This window comes from Branchiostoma lanceolatum, chromosome 4 (assembly GCF_035083965.1).
Source record: "Branchiostoma lanceolatum isolate klBraLanc5 chromosome 4, klBraLanc5.hap2, whole genome shotgun sequence".
NCBI lineage: Eukaryota > Metazoa > Chordata > Leptocardii > Amphioxiformes > Branchiostomatidae > Branchiostoma > Branchiostoma lanceolatum.
Window position 1 is genome coordinate 17380429 of NC_089725.1, and position 26979 is coordinate 17407407.

At 41.8% G+C, this 26979-nt stretch overlaps 3 protein-coding genes across 3 annotated transcripts; 2 read left to right on the forward strand and 1 right to left on the reverse strand.

Annotated features, from left to right (window-relative positions):
- The first annotated feature begins 5397 nt into the window (after positions 1–5397).
- On the forward strand, positions 5398–7937 carry LOC136432981 (muscarinic acetylcholine receptor M2-like). Its single transcript, XM_066424712.1, has one exon. The coding sequence runs from the start codon at positions 5669–5671 to the stop codon at positions 7160–7162; it is 1494 nt and encodes a 497-aa protein (XP_066280809.1). The 5' UTR covers positions 5398–5668; the 3' UTR covers positions 7163–7937.
- Positions 7938–9029: 1092 nt separating this feature from the next.
- On the reverse strand, positions 9030–10823 carry LOC136431959 (kelch-like protein diablo). Its single transcript, XM_066422970.1, has one exon. It carries the CDS (start codon positions 10821–10823, stop codon positions 9030–9032), a length of 1794 nt encoding a protein of 597 aa, XP_066279067.1.
- LOC136432972 (nuclear factor related to kappa-B-binding protein-like) lies at positions 10721–26421 on the forward strand. Its single transcript, XM_066424702.1, has 25 exons — positions 10721–10830; positions 11056–11103; positions 11839–11944; positions 12561–12694; positions 12956–13023; positions 13442–13569; positions 17178–17333; positions 17587–17632; positions 17895–18014; positions 18365–18480; positions 18685–18769; positions 18896–19061; positions 19397–19487; positions 19828–19954; positions 20303–20368; positions 20629–20702; positions 21186–21229; positions 21421–21481; positions 21729–21903; positions 22176–22225; positions 22364–22420; positions 22538–22661; positions 22945–23018; positions 23380–23545; positions 23770–26421. Exons 3-25 carry the CDS (start codon positions 11864–11866, stop codon positions 25491–25493), a joined length of 3933 nt encoding a protein of 1310 aa, XP_066280799.1. The 5' UTR covers positions 10721–10830; positions 11056–11103; positions 11839–11863; the 3' UTR covers positions 25494–26421.
- The last annotated feature ends 558 nt before the right edge of the window (positions 26422–26979 follow it).

Consider the following 26979-nt stretch of genomic DNA (forward strand, 5'->3'; position numbering starts at 1 on the left):
ATGCAATGTACAGATACAGGGACAACAAAGGTAAGAGAGCTATATATACTCAATATGTACGTGTGTTACCATGAAAATGCAATCACAAAGCAAATTTGAAAAGGTAACGAGCGTTAGGGTAACAGCTTGCCAGATGCAGAGCTATATTAGCTGTGTAGCCAATTGACTTTTCATTGCTGACGTCTGCTGGCAACGAATGCAATCACTACTGAGGGCAGCAAGTAGACTAGGGTTGTGTACCGTTGGCTCGCTCTGTTGCAGCTGATGCAGGAAGAAAATACAGGCCGGATTCGGGCTTAGTTCGAAAGGAGAACAACTTTAAGGTTGCAAGAAAGCAGCCATTTGTTCAGATTTAAAAAAGACATGTTAGCAGATGAATAGGGAGCCATTGACAGATAATAATGTACGCAATGGATTTCTGTGGGAGGCTTTAGTGAATGCTTCGTGGGATTTGTCTATCATTCTGAATGATCAATGCAATCATTTTCAAAACATTAGCTATTTTCCTTTATTTCCTGATCTTTTTAGACCTCCCGTTATGTGCAGCTGTGTATAAAGGTTATTCGTATAGCATATGGAAGATGATGATTATAGGCAATGTATACCTTGGAATGCAGCTTCTTCCCTGTGAACATGATGAACATAGCCAAATTGTGATAATGTAATAAATTTCTTATTCTGTTTAAAGATATAAATCAAATACAACGTCCTGATATCTGTACCAAAATGACCTGCCTTCGCTATGAGTGACTTTTCCTGACCTAAACGTAATTGACTTGTTGTCTTGGAAAAAACCGACGTTTGGATGCTATTAAGACAGAAATCCCCGCGGACATTCTTGTTAAAAGGCAGCCCGGCAACCACGCCTAATAATGACATCGTCTTGTGCCACAGCAAGCAATTCCCGGCGAGATTTTCTCACCTGACAAGCTGTAGCTCCTTGGCGCTGAGTACCTGGGGGCCAGACCCGTTACTGTGTTAATAGATAGCACAGATTGCTTCGCCTTCTGAAGGACGAAAAAAACAAACAAATTCAGACAAGTACGAGATTCTGGGACAAGCTGTACCTTTGTTGAATTTAAGTCAAGATCACAACATTTTCATTTCGTGCGGGTTTCGTACCTTATACCTTTCCGTGGAATGACGTTGTATGACTAGGCTGAAATCTCAGCGCATAAATTGAAGAAGCAGCCTTTTACATACCGTTGTACAGTATAATAAGGAATCGTGCGATTCCTGTCAAAACAGATCAGAGTTGCTGTCAGATATTGCAGTTTTTTGTTGCAAAAATAGATCTAGATATCAAGGAGAAGCATGTTGGTTTACGTCCCCCTCTTCAATGTTATATATTTTTGCGCTGTATAAGCTGGTGATGGCTTGCCGGAAGAGCAATACTGACAGTGAATACGTCAGAGCGAAAATTGCTTCAATAACGTTCGTTTATGTCATCCATACCAATTGCCACGAAATGTGTTTTCGTCTTCAGAAAACCAGTTTGGCGGCCACGAAGAAACGTTGACGCGGTTTATAATGGAAACATGATAGTGCACTGATTGAATGTGTCTAAGACAATATCTCAGAACTTTATGTCTGAATTGTGAAGACACATGTAAACATGCCCTTTATCACCTCCTGAAGGATGATGGTGTATACTGCGTGTTTGCTACTCAGACGTAAAGAGAGCCGACTTTCGTCTGGTGAGCTCCAGGTGAAGCAGAATCTGAACTATCGGGTTTGACATTTGCGACCTTTTTGGCATGTTTGCCATTACTTTCCAAGGTAACAGCATTAGAATTGGACGTGCATAGTCCTGATGTACATGTGTACATCGATGAAAGGTCATAATGGAGACACATGTGTGGCTGTATCACGGGCGTCAAATTAATTTTTCCCGGTGCACTAATACATTTCCTCCGCTGAGCACCATGTTCTTTGTCGCTCTGATGAAGAGGGCGTCCTGGTGATCGGATGTAGAAAACAAGGAAAAAGTTAAAGCCATGTTCAATAGAGACAATACACCAAAATGAACATAAACTCTTCAATTCTAACCCGACTACTCAAACACAAGCGGCGTTTGGGGGATATGTTCAGCGTTTGTAAATGTTGCACAATTTCGTCCCACAATTCAGCACCAAGGACAGGACTAATCTGCTCCTCCTGTCACTTGAATTGATTAAATAAAAATATTTAGATATTGCATGTATTAAATTATCATTTTCTAGAGTAGTGAATTTCATCCAACACAACCCTTGTATTCTGTTGCGTGACAATTAGTTTATTTCTACCATTATGCATTAACGAAATCTTCGCAGCGTTTCCACTCAGACTCCCCGTCACATCTTGTCTCCATTGGCTGCCGGCAGATCTGATTAGTCTCGTTTGTATCGTCCTGCGTACTTTACCTACCAAATCACGGGGATAGGCAATATTTGACTCAGCGATTGATTGCGATACCAGTTTCTTCTCCACGGGAACAATATACGTCATTACCTACATAAATCTTTGATCTTACATTTTGACACTTGCGCCCGTCTTCAGTCTAAGCTCTGTCGGGGTCACCTCTGTGAGTGACGTAACGTTTTCACTCATTTCCATTGGTTATGGAATCAACCTACGAGCAAAAAACTATCAGGGAAACATGACGATCTTCTTTCTCTGAATCCGTCAAGAGATTTTGGGATGGGTCGCCATGCCGGCCGGTGATACCGATAGACTCAAAGACTGAGCGAGTGACGCAAATGGAGATTTGAGCTTAATTACTCAGTTTGAAGTTAGGCTTTGATAGACAAGCACACTGACAGGGGATGCTGATAGACATATTCATTATCGCACAAAGTCGGTCAGCAAAGTACAATAAATCCTGATAAAAGACTACAGTCATTCATCACACGCAATGCCGGTCAGAACAGCATTGCCCCGTTTTTCATAGCAAATGTAGTTTTCCACGCTTCAAGTAATACTAGTAGCTCCCTGGTGTTTTTTTTTTCAATTTTGTTTTAAACGAATGTCCATGGAAAGTAGTGAGTTTTTCCTATTTTATTTTCCTAGCTACATCCAAAATGCCAGCGGCTTCAAAAACTAGTACTATTCACATTTTCGGTATCCAACACAATTGCAAACAGGGCATATTTGTTAGTTTGGGTACTTTTCTTGTGATGGAGTTTTTTTGAGGACGGTGCGGGGAGTCTTTCTACGCACAGTTGTTAAATTCTCAATTTTCCTAGTTGTCATAAGCCTACTTGAGAGTTTGCAGAATGCTTCAGGCTGTGCGAAAGGATCAAATTAAAGATAGTTACGTATGTTTCGTGCTTTTCTCCTCCAACAGGAAGCCGTTCAGACCTTTCATAGAATTGAAAACCCGTTCATGTTCGTGTTCCTGTTGATTTGGTATCATATTACAGCTAAACGTAACTGCATGTGTCTACTTAAGAGCACATAAGAAGGATAAACTGCTTCAGTCTGCCGCACTGGGAGTGCTCACCGAGGGAAAATCGGATTGCCATTGACTACAAAGTCACGTTGTCTTGCCGATTAAGTACATGAGGATTTTGCATACGTGCCTGTAAAGGTCACTTTACTTAAGGAGCACTTTGATGAAGGGATATGCCATCATCACTTTAGCGATGGTGGAAAGTACAGCACTCATGTAAGGATTGTGCAGCGTAGGAAGTACATGAGTACTGAGCTGGGTACATTCAATTAGGATCCTTTCAGATAAAAAACATTAATCTTAAAATGCTTCATAGCCATGCAAAACAAAAAAAATCTCGAGAACTGTACAAATGATGGACAGGAAATGTCCTGAAACAAAATTGTTGTAGGATGGAGAACAGCTTCTTCCAACCAACTACCGATTAGCATTACCACCAGACCAACATAGGTAAAGGAGGCGAAATTGACACAGAAATTAAAACTACATTTTCGTTAAGAAGAACTAAACACACAATAATATGTATTGTTTTTAACAAATGGCTATGCTTATTCCCTTCACCTTCTCGGCTTGACGGCACTATAGACAGAGTGGTAAAATAACAAAACTTAAGGAAAAGGTGAGGAGATAAATTTGCACTTGTTGTAAACCAAACGCTGGCTTCAAATCCCAGACTCGGATTTTTCCCCAGAGGAAAGCTATGAAAGCAATTATTTGATATAGATACATACATTTACTGCTGTACTTATGGCAGCCGCTATCACTCTCGCATTAATTCACTAGGAACTACTCAGTCGGTAAGAACCAATATATTTCATGTCCACCTGCCGGTTAAAGTTTGATTCATTGCCCAGATTTTAGTTGTACTCCCCACAGGGCCTTACGTTTTTCCCATGTTTTATTTTCTACTGGAAGTCATTTTTCAAGTATTCGCGATGTGCCGAAGCCATTAGTATTCTCGAAACAGCCTTCTCCCAAAATGCCTCTGTGGTGTGATATATTTCTAGCCTCCAGGTCTCGTATAGCCCATACGTCACGTCCCTTGCAACTATCTCCCTTCACACATGTCCCCCTAAGTGCTGACAGGCCGCGACGGTGCAAATAACGTCTTTTGAAGAAGCGAGCACTGCCAAGTTATATGAAAGGTACTGTGTGCACTCCGGTAGTCACGCGGGTGCATTTTTATGAGCACAGTCTGTCTTATCGCATCTGCCACGCCTCTGTACGCCTGCACCTGTCGGTTGCTGTAACCCCGGTAATGACATTACCGACAACGTTAGGCGATTCCTCGGCTGAATGGTGCAATGTTAAACCCCCTATACTTTGCAGGATGATAATGACTTCCATTGTGGTGGGGATTCAATGCCGGGAACTGCGCTGTGCAAATTACTTGATGATGCGATGTGCGCTGTTTTTCTCTAACATCAGAAGCTGTCAAACACAAACACAAACGCACAAAGAAATGCTTTAACTCTGTCAACAATTAACAATGGTGTAGGAAAATGTAAGCACGGGTGTCCATGCAAAAGCAATAAGTCTGTATTTTCTTGTTTGCTTGTTTTCCCCCCACAAATTGTATCATGTGTTTCATTAGATTGAATGCATCGCTTCAATAGACAAGCGTCCTTGGCGTATACATATATAACTGCTTTTATGTCTGTTACATATTGGAGAGGTTGATGCCATATGATGGCTAGACACGCGTGTTGGCACATGTGATATTGTTTACCATATATCGATCCGACACACCGCAGGACGAAACGAGACTGGGCGGAGAGAGGTAATACCACCTATAACTGATATACCCATGTAACACATTTCTCTTGTGCGCACATCATGCCATTTAAGCGAGCGTGGGCGCCGTATTTTTTACTCCAGGGGGACCGACTGTGGGCGTCAGTTGTCTAGGTACCGCATTACAAGAATCACATGTTTTACTTTCGGAAACACCAAATACATCTCCCACCCACACGTGACAGCGAGTCTTGATAATCCTGCTCCTTACGCTTGCAGCATTTAGACTTGAGGAAAAATATTATTGCAGCCGCAAGGAAGTAGGGTAATGGGCATAACGATTGGATAGGTACCTCCTGAGGAAAACGGATTCCGGGGTTGTACATTATATTACACGTGGTAAATAGTCATAGATTTCAATCAACGGCCTTCGACTCAAACGCATCTCTTTGCCATATTTCAGAGCTGACGACGTGCTAAGGCACATCAGGGGAAGCTTGCAACATGGTGGACTGCGGCCCCTCCTCAGTGCCGTACCCGGGGTTCCAACCTACGTCTGGGGTGAGCGAAGAACTATTCACCGACAGCGGCATGTCCCTGAGCACTGCTGTATGGGTTAACATCACAGAGACAACCGATAGGAAGGAAGAAGACACCCCTAAATACGCCCTGCTGGTAGTGCTTGTACTGATCTCTCTAGCCACTGTGGTGGGGAATGTGATGGTGCTGGTGGCTCTGGTGCGGGAGAAGATGCTGCGGACGGTATATAACTACTTCATCCTGAATCTCGCCTTGGCTGATCTGTGTGTGGGGCTGGTCATCATGCCCCTGTTCGCCACCTACGTCAGTCTCGGCAACTGGCCGTTCGGATCCGCGATGTGTGTCCTCTGGGTGCTGATGGATTTTGGCTGCTGCCAGGTCTCCATCTTCACGCTCCTCCTCATAGCAGGGGATAGATACTGCAGCATCCGGTGGCCCACAACGTACGTAGCCCGACGGACTGCTCAACGTACTATCCCGGTCGTCTTCCTCACTTGGGTGGTGGCTGCTACAATCTGGGCGCCAGGCGTGGCGACCTCCTTGGCCAGTGATGCCAAGCAGTGCATGCTGAAACCTTCTGCCAACATTGCCTTCACCGTGACTTCAGCAATGCTATCGTATCACCTACCTGTAGTGTCTATCGTTGCCCTTTACAGTCGTATGACAGTCTTGCTGATCCGGAAGATGAAAAGTAAGCATGCAAAACGTAAGATAGTGCCGATGGATATGCCAAACAGCATAAGCAAGGTAAGTGGACACGCCGAGGCCCTGCCGGGAACTTCAAACACCAGTCGCTCTCAATCCCATCGGATAAACCCTCAAGGTGTCCTTAGGAAAACGGTGTCATTTTCCTTAGAACAGAAGTGTACGAATGCTCATGTCGTGGACGATTCTTCTTTGGGGGATCCTGACATCGATATGGACACTTCTTCCGTGTTGGACTCGTATTTAAAAGACCTAAAGCTGCCTGGCCAGGTATCACCAAAGCCACAACAAGGCAAACAACCTCTAACTGTAAACGAGAACGGATGGTGCTGTTTGTGGCAACCATTTTGCAATGGAATAGTGCCGTTGGATGTTGAGTGGGAAAATGCAGGATCACGGCGTAGCAGCACTGTAAGCACGCAAAGCTTTCGTCGAAACGTCCGACAAAGTAGCCACTTGGGGGAGAGAAGAGAGATGCGTGCCGTGAGGACCCTTGCCGTAGTATCGGTAGTCTTTTTGATCTGTTGGACCCCATTTATCACCATGTACCTTGTTATTGCCGCGTGTCCAGCATGCATCAGTAGCACGGCTTTTAACGTGTCCTATTGGATGGCCTACATAAACTCTGGTCTGAACCCCATCGTCTACAGCCTCCTCAGCCCGGAGTTTAGGAAGGCCTTCAAGAAGGTCCTACGGATCGGCTCCAGGGCTCCTAGTCAAGCTGGACGCCAGTCAACCCTTCAAGCTGGATAAACCAAGCGTATGGCGCACGGTTATGCCCAGCTAGGATATCTAGATAGATAAAGTAATGCTGAATGTGTGACTGTATATGCTAAAGTGTAATATTTTTCGCAAGAATAGCATTCATTTTATCAGTGTTGTAATGTTTAATTCAGCTCTATAGCTATGCATGGATTGTGCACTATGTACACATGTAGATATTGGTATGGACATTGTTGGGTATTTGTTCAAAATCGTGTTGTTTTCAGCAGCATGGACTATTTTGTTCCCTGATCGTGCAGTTGAACTGCCTTGTTTGCTTGCTGTATATAGGGTTTTAGCTGCAATGTGTTCTTTATCATGCCACACTCTTTACTGTGCCAATGATGGAATGACGCGACTATTTGCCTTGGTGCAAAAGTCTAGCCATGTGTTTTTGTGGTTGTATGGTCAAGTAGACGTCTTCCCTTCAGTGCAGTTACCGTTGTTGTCTAAATAAAGCCGTAATGGACCAGATGTCTTTTGCTTTGACATGGATATTTTGTTGTACATTGAGTCTGACACATTAAGTAATGCAGACTGAACTGTAGGCCTCAAAATTAAAATCAACCTACTAATTCTGGTGAAGCATAGCATCACTGTATTGATACATGGTATCATGATTGTATTGATACATGGTATCATGATTGTATTGATACATGGTATCATGATTGTATTGATACATGGTATCATGATTGTATTGATACATGGTATCATGATTGTATTGATACATGGTATCATGATTGTATTGATACATGGTATCATGATTGTATTGATACATGGTATGATTGTATTGATACATGGTATCATGATTGTATTGATACATGGTATCATGATTGTATTGACACATGGTATCATGATTGTATTGACACATGGTATCATGATTTTATTGATACATGGTATCATGATTGTATTGATACATGGTATCATGATTGTATTGATACATGGTATCATGATTGTATTGACACATGGTATCATGATTGTATTGACACATGGTATCATGATTTTATTGATACATGGTATCATGATTTGTATCGATACACGGCATGACTATATTGATGTATGGCATCATTGTATTGATACAATGGTGTATGGCATCATTGTAGTGAATCATGGCATCATTGTATTGATAATCACAAAAGCTATGCTTAATCTACAATAATTTCTGAAATATCACAGTACACAATGTTCTATGCTACACTTGTGCATGTATTTTACATAGAAAAACAAAATTGTTGAGCATGAAAACGATTGGCTACAATTCCATTAACAAGAATTCAATATTCATGGCAAAATGTGACAAGGCATACAAAGAATTCACCTTTTTCTAAACATTGTTGTGTGCATTGTCCAAAGAGATCTACTGCAGTGTACTAGTACTTTGGATCTCTCTACACGATTCTTGCTTCTGAAATCTTTTAAACAGGCATATTGATGAACTTTGATTCAGTTACATAAGATTATGGATTTAGGTGAGGATTTTACTGCACTACAATTCAAGGTGTGAGGCTGTATTCACAATGAAAAAAGCTTATTCTACAAACTCTTCTGTGAGACGAACTTATTCATGACATACATGTATTGCAGTAGTATACACTTTCTTATGTTACACTTGTCACTTGTACTTTGTTACAGAATAAATTTTTCATCTAAATGTCTAACCTTCATTATCTTGTATCATACCAGTTATATGAGTTCCATAGTATCAAAATCTAATTACAAACTTAACGTTCCAACACAAACCCACTTAATACCTTAAATTAACACTCTTTCAAAGAGTAAAATAAGCAAAGTACCACCCACCATATATCTTTAACTTTAAACTTAAAGTCATGTCTTTGTGACATGGTACTTAAAAGACTTAAGAAAAAACAATCTCAAGGTATTCAAGTGGCACTTGCATCTTGCAGCAGGTAGACTGTCCCATGACTCGAGCAGGCACTTCAGGAAGGGCCTGCCATAGCCTAGCATCAGACTCCTTGTCGTAGACAAAGGCCTCCTGGTAGGTGTCCCGAGGAATACTGCCCGACCACATCCCTGCCCAGTGTTGTTCACCGCCAAAGACAAAAATCTTACTGTCAACTGCACAGCTGGTGAAGGAATATCTGTGGTCAGGTATGGCGCTGATGTGGCTGGGCACTAACACCCACAGATCCTCTACATCATGGTACACCTGGGTTCTGCCAACTACCAGATCCTGGAGGATCACATCATCACCAGCCATCTGCAGAATGGAACCCAGGACATCTGCTTGGGGGCTGCTTCTTGTTTCCCACTGGTCGACTTCGCTGTTGTACTTCAGGAACACTGTGTTCTGTCTGGCTGTAGAAGTTGACAACTCCGTTCCAAGACAGTAGATACGGTGGGTATTAGAAATGGCTATTGCTTGGCTGTTGAAGCAAGGTTTCCAGGTAGAGGCAACAAATGTCCACGTGTTTTGTGCTGGGCTGTAGCTCTCCACAGATACATGGGACTTGTATCGAGACCCTGTTCCAAGGGAGCCGCATATTGCATAGAGTTTTCCGTCCAGCGGCACCAAACAGAAGTCCTGTCTTCGAACCTTCATGGGGCACACATAGTACCACTGGTTGGTGAGAGGATCAAACCGGTGTACATCATTGGTGGCCTGTACACTATCTGATGATCCACCAGCAAGATACAAGTGACCATCCAGCACTGCAACAGCCTGAGACCACAGGCACTTATCTGTGCTTGTCTTCAACCTTCCCCAGCAGTTCTCATCTGTGTCCAAACAGAAAATGTCCTGAGAATGTCCATTTATAACAGTGATCACATTTCTCAGAGTGCCACGCCTTGCTCTACTCATTACCCCGAGACCGTCTTCTTCAAACTCAGGTGGGTTCTGAATCACTGTGATTGCCTCTATAACTAGTTCTTTACACGTTACGTCCTCTGTCACAAGTTTTGTCTTCAATACAACATTTGCTAAGAAGTCCTCTCCTAACTGTGGCAGCCGAACGTTCTGAAGCAGCATTGGGAAGTGTTGTCTTCTCTTTTCAACATCATAGTGGGTCCACCTGACCACAAGACTGTATACAGACTGTTCGTCTTTAACACGTAACATGTCGTCTGCTACTATTTCGAGCAAGTCTTCTGCAGAAACTTGCAGAACTGCGTCACTGTCAGCCAGCTCTGTGAAATGGTTCCTGATGAACTCTCGACTCTGTTCCAACAAGCCGTGCAACTCGATACTGTAGAACGAGGCCAACGACTTCACTTGTAAACAGGAAGAAACATCTGTGTTCTTTTCGAGGAACGAGACGCAATATCCCTTGAGTTTTGGCATGAGAAGGTAGTGGGCACCGGTGAATAGTTCTGTGACATTACTGCGGTCGATAAGGACCTTGCCAGTGTACATGTAGTCCAGAATTCCCCTCATGCCTTGGCATGTTGTACATGTCAGGCGAACCTCGCAGTTTGCCGCAAGACCCTCGCTAAAATGGTCTTTGAAAACAGAGCTGAAATAGTCACTATGGCTGGCAAGAATGGCTTTGTGAGCCTGGAACTCCTTCCCTTCAACTATGATTATTACGTCGTGTTCATCTGGGGTTTCTCTGGGCTGAACTTCGGGAGAGCCGGTCCTTGCTTCTCGAAATTCTGTGCACAGGATGTCATAGACGTCTTGATCCGCCATGATGGCGGTAAATTCCGAACAATACATTCTACAAAGGGGATAATTACAAAAATAAGACCTTATAAACAAGTCAAGATATGATTAAAAATAATACTATCATTATAACAATCAGAATACATAAATTTTGTATTCATATGGGTATACTATATTGCACAATGAGGATTATATCTAGCTTTATTGATAACGATGTTTGGTTATAACTCCCAATTACATAATGGTAGATTCTAAGCAGGTCGAAGGTCATGAATCAGCAGGAACAAGAGCTTGGAGTATGCTGGAGGTATGTTGTTGTCCTTTATCGGAAATCCTTTATGTATTAATAAAGCAAGGAGGTTTAAACTCTTCTTGAAATGGGGACCCAGTTTATTACCTAAAAAGCATGTCATTGCAGCGTTTAGGCGTTCGATTTGATATAGCCAGCCCCAGCCTGCCTGCGAAACTGGTGTGTTGCGCACAAGCTAGGGTGGTTTTTCCGGTTGAACACTTACAGCTAAAAAGACCCTTGAATCTGTGTATGGTGATTGTTGGAGAAGACTATTATCATACATTAACACCAAGTGTAGATGCCTGACGGTGAGGGAGGTGATCTATTTATGTTAGCCCCATTTTAGTGTAAAATAGTGAAATTTATTATGTTGATTTTAGTCTGAACTGGCTTCAAATGGATATCCCTAACTCCAGGGAATGATTAATATAAAATCCAGTATGGACACATGGGGGGTCAGGGAAAGATATTATTGTCTCTTCCGTTATTTTGGAATAGGCATTTGGGGTAGTTTAGGAATAAACAATTGTTGCATGTGGGTAATTTTGGAATAGTCCATTTTTTGCAATGGGTGATAGTGGAATGGTCCATTTTTGATTTTTGGTAACATTGGAATATACTTATTTTGCACAGGTATGATTCGCTTAAGTCAACTTTTCAATGGGTGTGAAACATGTTTGCTCACAAAAAGTATTTTCTTTTGTTATCGTATGTATCGTAAATTTGTAACTATGAATTCTTTGTTCCCAGATGTACCATCTTCTAGCAGGTCCTGATGCCAGCTGTTGAACTGAACATGGAACCATGTCGGCTGGGGAAGGAGGATGTACTGGTGCCAAGAGACCTCATTGAAAAAGTGAGACTGTACTTAATTCTCAATCCTGTCAATAGTGCCAAAAAAGCCTAATTGACAGGAACCACAGGAATAAGTTTAAAACTGGAGAAAAACTCTTACCTGACCAAAGACCCTACTGTACTCTACAGTACTCGACTGAAACAGTAAACAGCCAATCAGAGAAATGGTGCACTGGCTCGGAGTAGAGTTATCACAAGAGAAAGGTTGAGAGTTCAACCCCCGACAAGGGCATTTTGTTTTGCTTCCTTAAAATTTAGTTACTAGTAATTAATCTTACTCAGGGATGTAATTAAACCTTCTTTTCAGGATTATCGTTAGGTTTAGGGTTAACAGGATCATGAGGTTTTATTCATAACATTATCAAATGAACACCCTGTCAGTAGTGCAAAAAAATCTTAATGACAGAAACATCCTGTCAGAAGTGTAAAAAAATTCTGTCAATAGTGAAAAGAATCTTTTTGACAGGAACTTTGAACAATTGATAGTGCCAATAAAGCTGTATACACTTTGTCAATAGCCTCAACCTAATAACTGTTAAATATATATATGCTCTTAACAAAGCTCATGCAAGCATGCCATCTGTAAGACTCTGTTGCTTAAGTCTGTCTTTTTTCAGCCTGAGGTTTTCCAGGATGTCCTGAGTCTGGAGACCTGGAACAGTGTGCTGTCAGCAGAGCAGAGGCAGCATCTCAGCAAATTCCTACCCACATTTCCTGACAACAGTACTCACAACAATGAAGAGACACTTAGGTACAAGCTACTGTTGATTACATGATTATAAGCATCAATTTTAACACTGAGAATGTCACTTTTGTAATAGAATGGCATTATGTCATCTAATGTTATGATTATATATTCAAATATAGAATTTTATCAAACATAATGTCATGTACTTTTGATGTAGAATAGAATAAGATATGATATTTTGATATAGACTATAACATTTGAAGACATAATCACACAATCCACATTCAATTTTGCATCGGGAATGTGTTGCTCTTCTTTTTGTAGATCACTGTTTTCGGGAGAAAATTTCAAGTTTGGAAATCCCTTGCAGTCATTTCAAAAGCAGCTGAAAGGTAATATCACATGTATATTATGTCTGTACTTCTCAGGAGCAAAGCTCATCATGCAGGAGCATTGATTTAAGCTACTACTGGGCAAAGCAGACACATCCTGTTATCAAGCATTTTGAGATTGCCCACCTGGTGTAAATGTTATGAATGTTAGCTGTGACAGTTGTACCTGTGCAGTATAGATAAGCAAGTAACACAAAAGCTTTCAAGTTGTAATGGCCTATATGTCAGGTAGAAAAGGATGGATGTGCCCTTTTGGTTGTATCCTTCCTCTCCTGTAAAACAAGCTTCAGTTGGTAGTTGTAAGTTTATTTCTAGTAAACATTGTTGTATCATGCTGTGACATGGCTGCAAGTTTTATAAACAAGAATAATTCAAGATTGCATTTAAATTAACATTACTGAAATATGCCCTTTCATAGGTGGCTACCTGTTTCCAGCTAATGCCCGACTGAAAGCCAAGTGTCAGAAGGCCAAGTTCAGAGACTACAAGTTCCGCCAGCAGAGATACTACCAGAAACTACTGAAGGATGTCATCATTTCCAGAGAGGTTTGTATCCTACATTTAAGAACGATGTTAAACAATCTACCAGAACCACTAAAAAGTGTCATTTCACTGTTGTTGTACAGTTACGAGAACATTCTTCGAACAGTGACTTAGAAAATGGTAGCGAAAATACGCACCTCCAAATTTTCGACGACTCCTGTCCGTCTTGTTCACGGAGTAGCCTAGTCTCGCGAGAACACGAGACTAGGCCAAGACTTGTGACGATCTTCTTGCCTCCCCCGCCTCCTTGCGGAGCAGGGGTAGGTAGGACTTGGGCAGCTTCCAACCTCCGGTACGGTTCATCCCAGCGCGTTCCAATTGGATGTGGACTGCCTCTTTGGCAGTCCTCTTTGGCAGTCCACATCCAATTGGAACGCGCTGGGATGAACCGTACCGGAGGTTGGGAGCTGTTCAAAGAATGTTCTCGTAACTGTCAAGAAAACGTGACTGATGAATTTATTCAACGATGTTGTTGTACAATTTTCAGGCACTTGAGCAGTTTATCTACGAAGCAGGAACTGTGTCAAAAATATCATATATATATCTTAAATATATGTAATTCTAAAACATATATCTTTGAGAGAATGATATATATATTTTAAATAGATAAGATTTTAAAACATATATGTTTGAGAGAATGATATATATATTTTAAATAGATAAGATTTCAAAACATATATGTTTGAGAGAATGATATATACTTTTTAAAACAATTCATATTTTATATCAATATCTTTTTGAGTACAATACATATTCTAGATCAACATCTAAAAATCAAACATATGTTGTTTCCAAAAACATGTCTGAAAGCATATTGTTGGCTAAAACATGTGTTCCCAAACCCCTATCATTTCTGAAAACATATGTTGTTCTCATAAACACGTGTTTCCAAAACCCCTATCATACCCGAAAACATGTTGTTCACAAAAACACGTGTTTCCAAAACCCCTATTGTTCCTGAATGTATATATTGTTCCAACGCGGCGCCGAATCTGTGTCAAAAAGGTCTCGCACCAGGTTTGCGGTAGCGTGTAAGTGTACCGAATATGCAAATCAGATCTAAGCTATACTAAACATGCTCCGTCACTTTATTAACTGAATCAGAACACATTGTTTATAACCAATGTTATACCGTATTGTTTCGTGGTGCAGTTGGTGGTCAGTTTATTTTATCTTTTTAATTTTTTAATATGATATCACGTTACTATCGTACATTTGTAATCGAAATGTTGCTGTATCTATGGTTTAGCCTTTTGTCAGTTCTCTAACTAGTCTAAGAAGTTACGAAACTCTGGTATCGAGCTGTCAGCGATATGGCGACGTCACCACCGGGCGGGGCGGCGCAGCGGGCGGGGCGGGGACAAGGGTACCCGGCGATGCGGGGACAAAGGCGTACGGTACCGGGCGGACGGGGACAACGGCACCGACCGGGCGGAGCACCCGGCGGTGCGGGGACAGGGTTACCGGGTGCACCTGGCGGGTCGGGGTTGGTTGGAGGTTTCAGTTGGCCAACGTCCGCTATAGCGGCGGGGCGGGGACTTCCGGTTTGGTAGGGAACTTTGTAATTGGACCAAATATTCCTGATTCAAAACTTGTAACGGTGCACACCCCCGTGGTAGTGCGATAGCCTCTACCAGGCTCCGCGGATCTGCTTTGAGACTAGCTACAAAGGTCAATCTCGGGAAAAGGAATAGCCTCTATAGCCAGGCTCCGCTGGGAAAAAAGTAGAAATTGGCCTAATAGAGTGAATAGTATGCCCAAGGAGGTTGGTATGCCAAGGATAGTGGCAGCTATGCAAAGAAGTTCAATAGACGACCCACGTGTTAGGATATTTTCCCAGCGATCCGCGGAGCCTGGTAGGAGGGCCTGCATGGGGGTAGTGACTACGAATTACGGAAAATTTTTGCCGCCGATTACGAATTACGTTAAGTTTTCAGAGCTGATTACGAATTACGTTAAATCGTGAGGCTTTCCAACCGACTTAAACACTTAACGCACGATTCAACCATCTAGTTCTGCGTCAAAACTATTGATTTTTATATTAATTGTGGTGACAATGAATCTATTGATGACCAGACTAAACGACTATAACTAAAATGAGTAGCCGTGACGGCGGCAGGGAATTTCGTATGGGAGGCGACGGCAAGATATTGCTGAACGTACGTTGAACACGTCGACGCCGAAGGAAAATTGTGAGAATCTTGACCCCCTGAAACGCTAAATCATTGATTTTGAGTGCCAAATTTTGCTGGTACACTAAGCTATGTTTGATGGCATATCTATATATATAAGTGAAAAAAGAGTTTAATGGTATGGTGCGCGATGCCCTCCCGACATATACTGCGCTGGAAGCCCGGTGATTGTAGGTGGGTCCGGGAAAATGGTAAAATCTCGACCCGCTCAAATAGATTTTGAGGGGAATATTTGCACTCATAGTGAAAAGTACCCGCCGCTATACCGGACGTTGGCCAACTGAAACCTCCAACCGACCCGCCAGGTGCACCCGGTAACCCTGTCCCCGCACCGCCGGGTGCTCCGTCCGGTCGGTGCCGTTGTCCCCGTCCGCCCGGTACCGTAAGCCTTTGTCCCCGCATCGCCGGGTACCCTTGTCCCCGCCCCGCCCCGCCCGGTGGTGACGTCGCCATATCGCTGACAGCTCGATACCAGAGTTTCGTAACTTCTTAGACTAGTTAGAGAACTGACAAAAGGCTAAACCATAGATACAGCAACATTTCGATTACAAATGTACGATAGTAACGTGATATCATATTAAAAAATTAAAAAGATAAAATAAACTGACCACCAACTGCACCACGAAACAATACGGTATAACATTGGTTATAAACAATGTGTTCTGATTCAGTTAATAAAGTGACGGAGCATGTTTAGTACAGCTTAGATCTGATTTGCATATTCGGTACACTTACACGCTACCGCAAACCTGGTGCGAGACCTTTTTGACACAGATTCGGCGCCGCGTTGGAACAATCTATACATTCAGGAACAATAGGGGTTTTGGAAACACGTGTTTTTGTGAACAACATGTTTTCGGGTATGATAGGGGTTTTGGAAACACGTGTTTATGAGAACAACATATGTTTTCAGAAATGATAGGGATTTGGGAACACATGTTTTAGCCAACAATATGCTTTCAGACATGTTTTTGGAAACAACATATGTTTGATTTTTAGATGTTGATCTAGAATATGTATTGTACTCAAAAAGATATTGATATAAAATATGAATTGTTTTAAAAAGTATATATCATTCTCTCAAACATATATGTTTTGAAATCTTATCTATTTAAAATATATATATCATTCTCTCAAAGATATATGTTTTAGAATTACATCTATTTAAGATATATATATGATATTTTTGACACAGTTCCTGCTTCGTATTTATCATCTGAATATTTCTTTCCTTATTCTGTGCATAATGTTATTTCAAATAGCAATTAATAGTTTGTATCTCCCATGCCCAATCAGACTTTCTTCTATACTATTTAAACTATTTAAATCTACAATGTCTTTTACAAGGTTTTAACGTTGTAACTGGTTACAGTTATAGACTGGTTGTCATATTAAAGTACATGTCTGCCATGTCTACAGAGAGTGCTGCAGTCAGCACTACAGAATGGTCCTGATTACCGGGTGCCTCCCCCTCCCCACCCTGAACAACAGAGTAGGCCACGCACAGATCCTGTTCAACAGAGAGCCTCCAGAATGTACCACAAGATACTGCTGGAAGTAAAGGATGAGTGTGGGGTAAGGCAGAGTTCTCAATAAAACATACATGATATCCGTAGATAGAAGTGCACTGTACATTTGAGCATTTCTTTAGACTAGATCTATCGTTCTGTCTCACTGTCGACTAAAATGTTGGGACATAATTTCCCCCATTTGGTTTTCATGATTTGCACATGTCATTTGAAATATTCTTTTAACTCCTATAGTTCCTTAGATTAACATAACTTCCGTGCTTGTGTTTTGTTAACCTATTTGACCTGTTTATTTATAGGTGGATGATGAGACATCCTCTGATGAGGATGGTGAGTGTCCCCAGGGTAAGTTGTATTTGAAATTAACTTCTTCTCTGTTTCCTAATGGATAGGTAAGTCAGAGATCAGATTTATTTGTCAGATCTTGTCTAATTTGTAAAATTCCCTGACATATTCTAAATCAAATACCATCTGTGTGGACCTTTTTGTTTTGTTGTCAGCACAAAAACACCTGTAAAATATTACAAGCATGTCATTTTACATTTCAAAACAGCTTGTGTCACAGTTACTATCAATGAAATGCATTTATCCTCCACACTTCAAACAGAAGCGAGCTCTCTGCTGAGTCAGCAGGTGTCCATGTTGTTTGGAGACTCCCCTCCCACCACTCCCAGGGTGGTGTCTACCATGGCACCCAGGCCTAAAGGGGCAGACCTCGGAGCTTCAGGTTAGAAATACATTGTATCACAAATGCCACACAGCCTTCATGGTATTGCTTCATTTTGTAGTTCAATTTTCTGTATTCTATAGGCACTCTAATTGTAGATCTCCAGAAGAGCTTTTCAGAGGACTCAGGTCTTTACTTTTGAGTGTAGACAGACCTTGTCTATAGAAGACCTCATCTGTACAAGAAAATTGTATTGGATCCTATCATAGATAACATGTATTAAGTGTTGTACATGCTCTGGTGACCAGATTTTAGTCACAAGTCTGTATGGTTTTGAATGGGTCACATTTGATTTTCTCTTTAGTTATTAAAATTACTAATATGATATCCCCGTGTTTCTACAAATGCAGGAGCCTCCACAGTTCTCCAGCCACCTCCCCCTCCCCCACCCCCTCCACCCACTCCAACTGACCAGCAAATCACCAAGATGCTACTCAGGCACAAGAGAAGACGAACAGAGCAAGAGGTGATTGACAGTGCCTACAGAGTGTTTTTTTTTTTCTCATAGATCTTGAGTTCTGGTTGTAATATGGTCTCTTTTGGGTCTGTGTAATGGATCATGTATATATATATATATATATATATATCAACATTATACAATGGTTGTTGTAATAAGATGCATGAAACAATTTATCTAACACGGTCAACAACACTTTTTTTTTGTATGCAGGATGCACCAGAGCTGGACACACAGGGCATGAGCCTCAATGAAGTGATCCTAAGAACCAATCGCAGACCCACTCTACCCAGACAAAGTAAGTAAAGTGTAATTGATTTTGTACTTATATTCCCCAATGAAATGGAAAAGAGGTTGCCATGACTGGTGATTAGATTCCATCTCCCATGGCTGGATTGTGACTACATCTTCGTTGTTCTTGTAGTGATGCCGTCCTTTTCACCACCTGTGGTGAAGAAGAAGGAGAAAAAGGATCGACCCAGGAAGAAGCCCAAAGCAGAGCCCAAAGTGGAAGAGGACCAGTCGTCCCTCGGTGCTACCAATGCTGGAGGTGTGACATCCACACAGACAGGGGTGGCAGCTGGGAAAATGTGAGTCAAAAAGTCTTCAAGTTTCATTGCATGAGTAGGGATGATTTTAGAAAGTTTACAGTTTGTCTCACTTTTGTCATTCAGGACCTACAATGCAGGGTAACAGGCTGAAGGCCAACATGCGGATATACATATACATGTGAAGGGGTGTCTTTGAACCATCCCATTGATTAAAACAATGTCAGAAACTTCTATATCTATGAGATAGAAGACCTATCTTACTTTTCTGTGTAAGAATGCCATGTTGTAAGCTCTGTTGATCAAAAGTCAAAATAACTTAAAGTTTCTGCAATCTTCTCCTAACCATGTATGTTGTTTTGCATCTGTGTTAACAGGAAGTCTGTGGGAGGGATGTATGTCAGTTATTTTGTGCTCCTAAAGTCCATTCTGCAGCGTACATCGGAACAGTCCCTCAGTATCAGACAGGTGAGCCTTTGGAATTACCTCGAGCTCATTCCAAGTAAATTCCACATCACCACTCTAAGTTTCAAATTTTTGGACTTGATTCCCCTGTCAGTTGATGATAAAGTGATCATCATATCTTTTTAAGTACCAAGTGTTTACATTGTTTGAGAGGGCTTCATGCTTGAAAGCAAAATGTGCATGACTTGAATGATCTTATGAAGATATCAAGCTGTAATAAGTTACATGTATGTGGGGAAACTAAAGCATTGTGCATTAGAACTAACACAGAATGATACTAGTACTTCAGTGTACAAGAGGTACATAAAAAGTCTCATTCTCCGTGCCCTTTGCCCCTGCCCAGCTGGAGGAGTTTGTGCGAGACTGGCAGTCGGCTCCCACCAGCCTGCTGAACGCCTGGTACTCCACCCACAGGGACTGGTCTCAGCTGGTTCAACCTGCCCTCAGGTTACTGGCCGGCAAATCAAATGGTCAGTAGCAGAGAGGCATACTGGATTTGTTATTCTACAAAATAATCATGGACTGGTAACCATACAAAGTATTATAATGAAATTTAAAGAAATTCTTTGAATGGTGAATAGTGTACATTAACTGTTTTTTTAGAATACCTGTTTTGCAAAGAAATAATTGATCAATACAAATGTAGATGTTTCAATGATTGAATTTCTTTACACATCCATTGTGGTACATTTGAATGTCATGAAGGCTCTTTTAATGTCTTAGTGTATTGTGATAAATGTTGCACAGCCTAGATTTTTTACATTTTTGCAATATCAAGCTATTTCTCACTAAGTCGTGGACACCTTTCCTCCTACCAGCACTGCCACCATCCTTCTGCCCCTGTGTGGAGTACAGGACAGGAACACAGGACTGGAAATGGATAGGTCAGCCTGCTTTCAATTTCCTACTTACACATACAGTTACAGTACTATAAACATGTTGATTGGCAAGGGTAAGTTAGAAAATCTTCTTTTAGATACTAGTACTGGTAGATACGTTTATGAAGGCTAGACATCCAGGTAAACAATATATAAAGTAAATTCAAACTCTACAACTGGGTGAAATTCAGAGATTTACTTCCTATTAGATAGATAGGTCTGGATACATTGAAAACTGCATATCAGCGTCTGTTTTTCTCCCCCAGGACAAGCCTCAGATTCAGACTTGACATTGTTGTGTAAACAGTGGCTACAGGGGCTAGGTCTGAACCAGAAACAGGTCAGTCTAGATCTCATGCAAAGATTTCATATTTTTGAAACACATCATCATATAAAGAGAGTACATGTATTAGATGAACAAGATATAACCTGTGTAAGGCCTCAGAGAAGATGAAGGTAATTCAACTTAAACCTGTCGATCAAGATTTCGTTTTATTAAATGTACAAGGCCTTCTCCAAGTTATCGTAAAGTCTTTTTACTTCTATTCCTATGCTCAGGTTTACCTTTGAAAAATGATGAAAAATGACAACACACGCACAAAAAAAACAAGTACTATAAATCACCTCTTGCTCTGTTCGTCTTCTCTTGTGCCTGAGTAGCATCTTGGTAATTTGCTGGTCAGTTGGAGTGGGTGGAGGGGGTGGGGGAGGAGGAGGTGGCTGGAGAACTGTGGAGGCTCCTGCATTTGTAGAAACACAGGGATATCATTATATGTAACTCTACTAAGAGTTGATTGATAACCATATGTTATTCCTGTTGCAGGAGACAGATGGAAAACAGAGCTCACCTGTTCCTCCTCCAAGAATGTGAGATAATTCTTTCTTCTCTTATTGAGAAAGTGATCAACATGAAAGATTTTAACGAAAACCTTGGCAGTAACACATAGAAACCCATTAATTGTAGGTTAGGCTATTTGTATTTTTTCATGATATGAAAATTATCACACATTGTTCCTATGTGAAGATTGCCCCATGTGAATGATTCCTTGTTACTGCAGGAGAACTGACTATGTTGTGAGGCCAAGCAATGGGCAGGAAAAAGAAGATTTCAGGAAACAGGTACCATCTTTTGTCTAAAATACTGCAAATACAGCAGGCTTCTTTGTTTTCGCCTATCGGTCCTAAGAATGTCATTCATTTGAATCAGCACTACTGTTAACTATTCATATATTCCCTAATGTTGCTAATGACCATATGTTAAGTTGTATACCACATTATGACTACTCATATACTAAATTGGTCAATTTCTCATCCATAGTATTTTTAGGAGATGTGAAAAATTTATCACACCTTGATTTGTTTCCAGGAGGAAGCCCGTTACCAGGGACCCCACAAACCCTTCACGTACCGCATGCATGGTTACGAGGCAGTGGTGGGACCAGTCAAGGGGGTGAAGGGGAAGGAAACCACCTTTAACAAGGCCAGGGAACACTCTCTACTTGTGCCTGATCGGCCAGCTTGTGTCACCATTCTCTCATTAGGTTAGTCACTAAGATGCCATGGAAGCACATCACAATATTATAGTCTTTTGTTAGAATTCCAATACTAATCTTTAGAAATATTTTTGATCACTATCGATTTGATTTTAAATTACCAGAAAAATGACAGATGAGATTGCCTGAAAAATGATGGATTGGATTGGAATTGTTCTGTATAACATACATGATTTGTACTGTTATTGGAAAGCACTGTGGGCACATATCTATACCTGTTTTACGTACACCCTTGCCAATAATCTGATGTCCTTTTCCAGTTCGAGATGCAGCAGCAAGGCTGCCGAATGGGGAAGGTACCAGGGCTGAGGTACGTAAATTAATTTCAAACAGTACACAGTATGACATTAATACTGTCTGCATTTCTTTTCCAATCTGATTCTAGTAATAGACAGACTTGAGTTGAAATTCTTACTAATTTAGCACATTGCTTGTGTCTTCACTTCAGATTTGTGAGCTGTTGAAGGACTCCAGCTACCTGGCTAAAGATGCAACCGACTCACAGGTAACTTTTCTGTTCCTGTTGGGTTGATCAGGGGATGTCACATAACTTGGCAATGGGTGATAGTCATACATTACAGTCATTCACAGACCTAATTGTGCACGTACATGTAAATTACAGATCAATGCTGTTGTGAGTGGAGCCTTAGATCGACTCCATTATGAGAAGGACCCCTGTGTAAAGTACGACCCCATCAGGAAGGTGTGGATCTACCTGCACAGGAACAGGACAGAGGAGGATTTCAGTAAGTTATAAAGAGATGATGCATCATAATCTGCTGGTTGTATCACAGCCCCAGTATGCGTATTTGATGTTAATTCTCTCACTGCAATCCCTTTTGCCAGTTTAACACCAGTATCAAACATATACTATATGTTGCTTCTTTCAGCATTAAAACTATCCCCTCGTAAATTGTATCTCATAGCAGCAGCTATGTCTCATTATTCACTTCAATACATTCTTAAAAAATTACAAACAATTACAAATTGCTGTGCCCTGATTTCTGCTCCTTCTACATTATACTTTAGTGCGAATCCATGAAGTGGAAATGGAGGCAGCCAGACAGAAGAAGGCAGCTCAACAGAAGCAGAAAGCTGCTAAGGTGTTAATTGTTGTCTTTTCTAGTACAAGAAGTGTTTGTATTGCCTTCCTACATTTTACAGTAATTGACATGCCATATTTTATGTTTACTCTGCCTTTAAATGAGATAGTTTTCACAGTAATTGCTTAGTACTGCGTCTTATAAAATGTATTTCATAATGATACCAGAAGGAAATTGTTCTTGAAAATATTCTAGATGTAATGTTTTAATTTGGGTATCGGTGACAAAGACATAAAGAAACTTTCCTGTGATTTGAATGTCAAATCTTGTCTAAGCTGCGCATGTGTATACACAAGATTATCAACCCATTGTTTTCCTTCTCCAATGTAAGTAAAACTATTCTGAATGTCACACTTTCTAGAAATCCAAGCAGCCTGCCATTGTGAGCTCCACAGCCATGACTACATCTGCAACTGCTACTTCTACAACTGTGACAACACCTGCCAAGACAGCTGTCAGCTCAGAGGTGACCAGGTGCAAGTCTGCACCATCCACACCTTCACCCAAGCCTCCAGTCCTCCCACCAGGTGAGAAGAAGTAGAAAGAGCTAATACTATGTTTATGGTAGGTGTAGGTACATTTATACTGTGCAAAGGGCACATCATCCTGTTGCCTTTCCCATGCGTATGAAACTTGCATAAGGTTAAAGTGCAAGAGATATGCATGTTGAAAGGTATCAAAAGCTACAGCCATGTCATGTCTCAGTTTTTATGAAGGCACATCATAATGAGAGTCTTTTCATGTCTTTCAGGCTTCCAGAGTATCTCTCCTATACCAACATCACTGTCCTCAAGTCAGCCAAGTTCTCAACCAAGTTCAAGTCCAACATCAACCCTGCCAGCACCTGCTGCCCTGAAACCTGCACTGCCGCCATCACCACTGGCTCAGGAGCCAGCCAAGAAGCCTACCCCCCAATCCAAACCTCGAGGGTCCCTCGACCTCCAAGTCCCACGGCTGAAGGTGGCCCAGCCTGTGCAACTGAAGGTAGCAGAGCCGCCTAGGGCACCCTTGACACACAGGCCCTCCACAAAGCCTGGACTGAGACTAGTAATGCCTCCACAAGGCCTGCAGGCTGCAGAGAGTGTGCTGTCCCCTCCTGTGACAGGAACAGGTGCCGTCATCACAAAACCACCTCGCAGCATGCTGAAGACCCCTCCTTCATCCATGATCGGCAGCACAGGAACATCTCCACCTGTGGTGACCTCCGTTATTGTGACTTCAGGCAAACAACAGATCCAGATCCCTGTAGTCCAGCATGTGCAGCAGCCCCAGGTCATATCACCTCCACCCATGCAGTCACCCATCAGGGCCTCCCCAACCACCCACGTGTCCTCTGCAGGGCCCTCCCCCACAGCCCCCATGGTTCAGAGCCCCACAGCACAGGGCCTTAAAATAGGTGCAGCTGGGGCTGGGCTCACCATCAGCCCAGAGGGGATTGGAATGATTCCGTCCACTAGTGGGGCAGCTAACATCGATGTGAAGAAAGCTGGTGTGACAAGCCCTTCTACCCAGATCCTGACCATCCCTCTTACTCAGCCAATCCAGCTCAGCCAGCTCAGCCCAGGCCTCCTTAAGGGTGCAGCTATCACCACTCCTACTATCCTTCGTGGCACTCTTCCTACAGCCAGTCTAGCGGGGTTAGGTAAAAGTATTGTTCTAACTAAGATGCCAGTTGGCACTAAGATTGGGCCCATTGTCACTGGGAAACCCCTGAGCTTCATAACACAGCCTTTCCAGATCCAAGGACAGAGCCAACTGCCGGGGTTTGCCACTGTGATTGGCCAAGTGCCTGGACTGAGTGTTCAGGGGGCAGGACAGGCTCCTGGAACTGCTGCATCTGGTCAGGCATCTGCAGCAAGTGCAGCAGGACAGCCTCAGCCAGCAACACCAACCACAGCACCTGCAGCTGTGCTGCAACATGCACAACATATGGCTGCAGCAGGGCAGGCTCAGCAGCTTCAGGCACAGTCTCCTTCAGCATCAGGGCAGCCGTCTGCCCTCCCTACACCCACCCTCCAGGCACAGACCCTGGCATCACTGGGACAGCCCAGAAGTGGTGCCCAGCATCCAGCAGTTTCAATAACTGGACATCCCTTTTCCCGCGCCACTCCAACTTTTCTACCCTCTGCAGTGGCACAGTCTCTTGGAATTATAACAACGCTCCCTCCAAACTTAGTCATGACCAAGTCTGTCACAACCACACATCTCACACCAGCCAAGAGCGTAGTGACAGGTGTGGCTATGTCAGCTATACCAGGAGCAACAAGACCAGCTGTATCAGGTGCCACCATGACATCTGTGTCAGGTGTAGCACCGACATCAGCTGCCTTGAGGAGCCCTGTGGCCACTACTGTACTTCGGGCTCAGCCTGCAACTGTGGCAACGGCCAGAAGTCAGGCTCAGCAGAAATTACAGGAAAAGATTTTGAGCCAACTTAAAGCTTCTCAGTCACATGACCAGTCAGAGAAGAAATAAATCACTGGAGATGGGGTTCTAATTATCTTATTTTATTTCTTGAGGAATTTAATATCATGCAAGCAAAGTGTACTCGTATTTTAATACATTCAGATCAAACTTTTGATTTTCTTTCCTTGAAAGACACTGTCTGTTAAAAAGTGCCAAAGTGATATGAACACATTTACAAGTTTTGTGTTGGAAATCATTTTAGTCAGACTTGCTTTTTTGTTATGAAAATTTATCCAACTGTACAATATCATATAAAACACAGTTGTGCTTAATGTTGACACTTACATGGATGGTAGGAGAACATTGGAAATATTTCTCATCAGAAGAAAGATAATTGTTGTACAATTTCAACTTGGCACTATTCACTGATGCTTTTACATGCAATGCCAATTTCCACTTCTCCTCACTACCTGTATAGAAATTGTAGTCAATGCTACTGATATAGATGTCCATGTGAGGCCACATGTACAAGTTGATACTCACATATTTCCCCCATAAACAGCAATTGGATCAAGGAAAATTTTTGTTGAATGAAGACTAGTACAATGTATAATCTACATGCACATGTGGAGGCTACATGTACCTTGATCATGGAGATCAAATGATTATGACATTTGCACATATTACTTTATATGTAGATGTCCACAACATATACATTACTTAATTGTTTGTCCCAAATTACCAAAACGATATCTATCAATTGCAAACATGTAAGGATTGTAATGGATTTGAGCTTAACGTTACAGCTACTTATGTATGGAAATTGATGTAACAAAAAGAGAACTTGAAAAAATCATTCATCACGCACTCAATGTTAGCTTGTAGTCAAATTACTCTACTATAGGCCTTGATAGCTGTATGTTAGCATTACAGACTATTGTGTTAATGATGATGAATAAAAGTAAAAGAAATGTATCATAATAGATACAAAAGTAAATGACTGTCTCCTGTCTTTGCAGGTACTAGTTTACTTAATATACCTCTTATATGTGAGTGTTAAAATTTAGATTGTTAGGGCAATACTCATTGAAAAACTCACCATGGGAGATACATGTATCACTGAATGGGGGATTGACAGTGTTGTGACGTACAGTTAACAAATTAACACAATTAGTGATCTCATGTAATACCTCCATTTGCACATCTCAAGTGTGTTTACATTGAATTGTTTCTTTCTGAATACTGAACAGTATTGTTACCTACGTACTACATTGTACGTTACCACACCCTTTCATGAATGCCCTGTTGCCATTGGAAGTTTGGCAAATAGCAGTTGCTAAATGTGACGTGTGCTTTCACATAGTACCTAATATCACAAAATTTCCAAGCAAAATTAGACCCAACATGTAATGTGATGGTTTACATAAAAGACTCAACATGCAATGTGATAGTTGACATAAAGGAACAACAAGGCACAAACCTTTGCCTGCCAAATCATTATCTTCATCAGTCTACCATTTGCAGACTAATAGTATGCACTAGTGGAATATGTCTG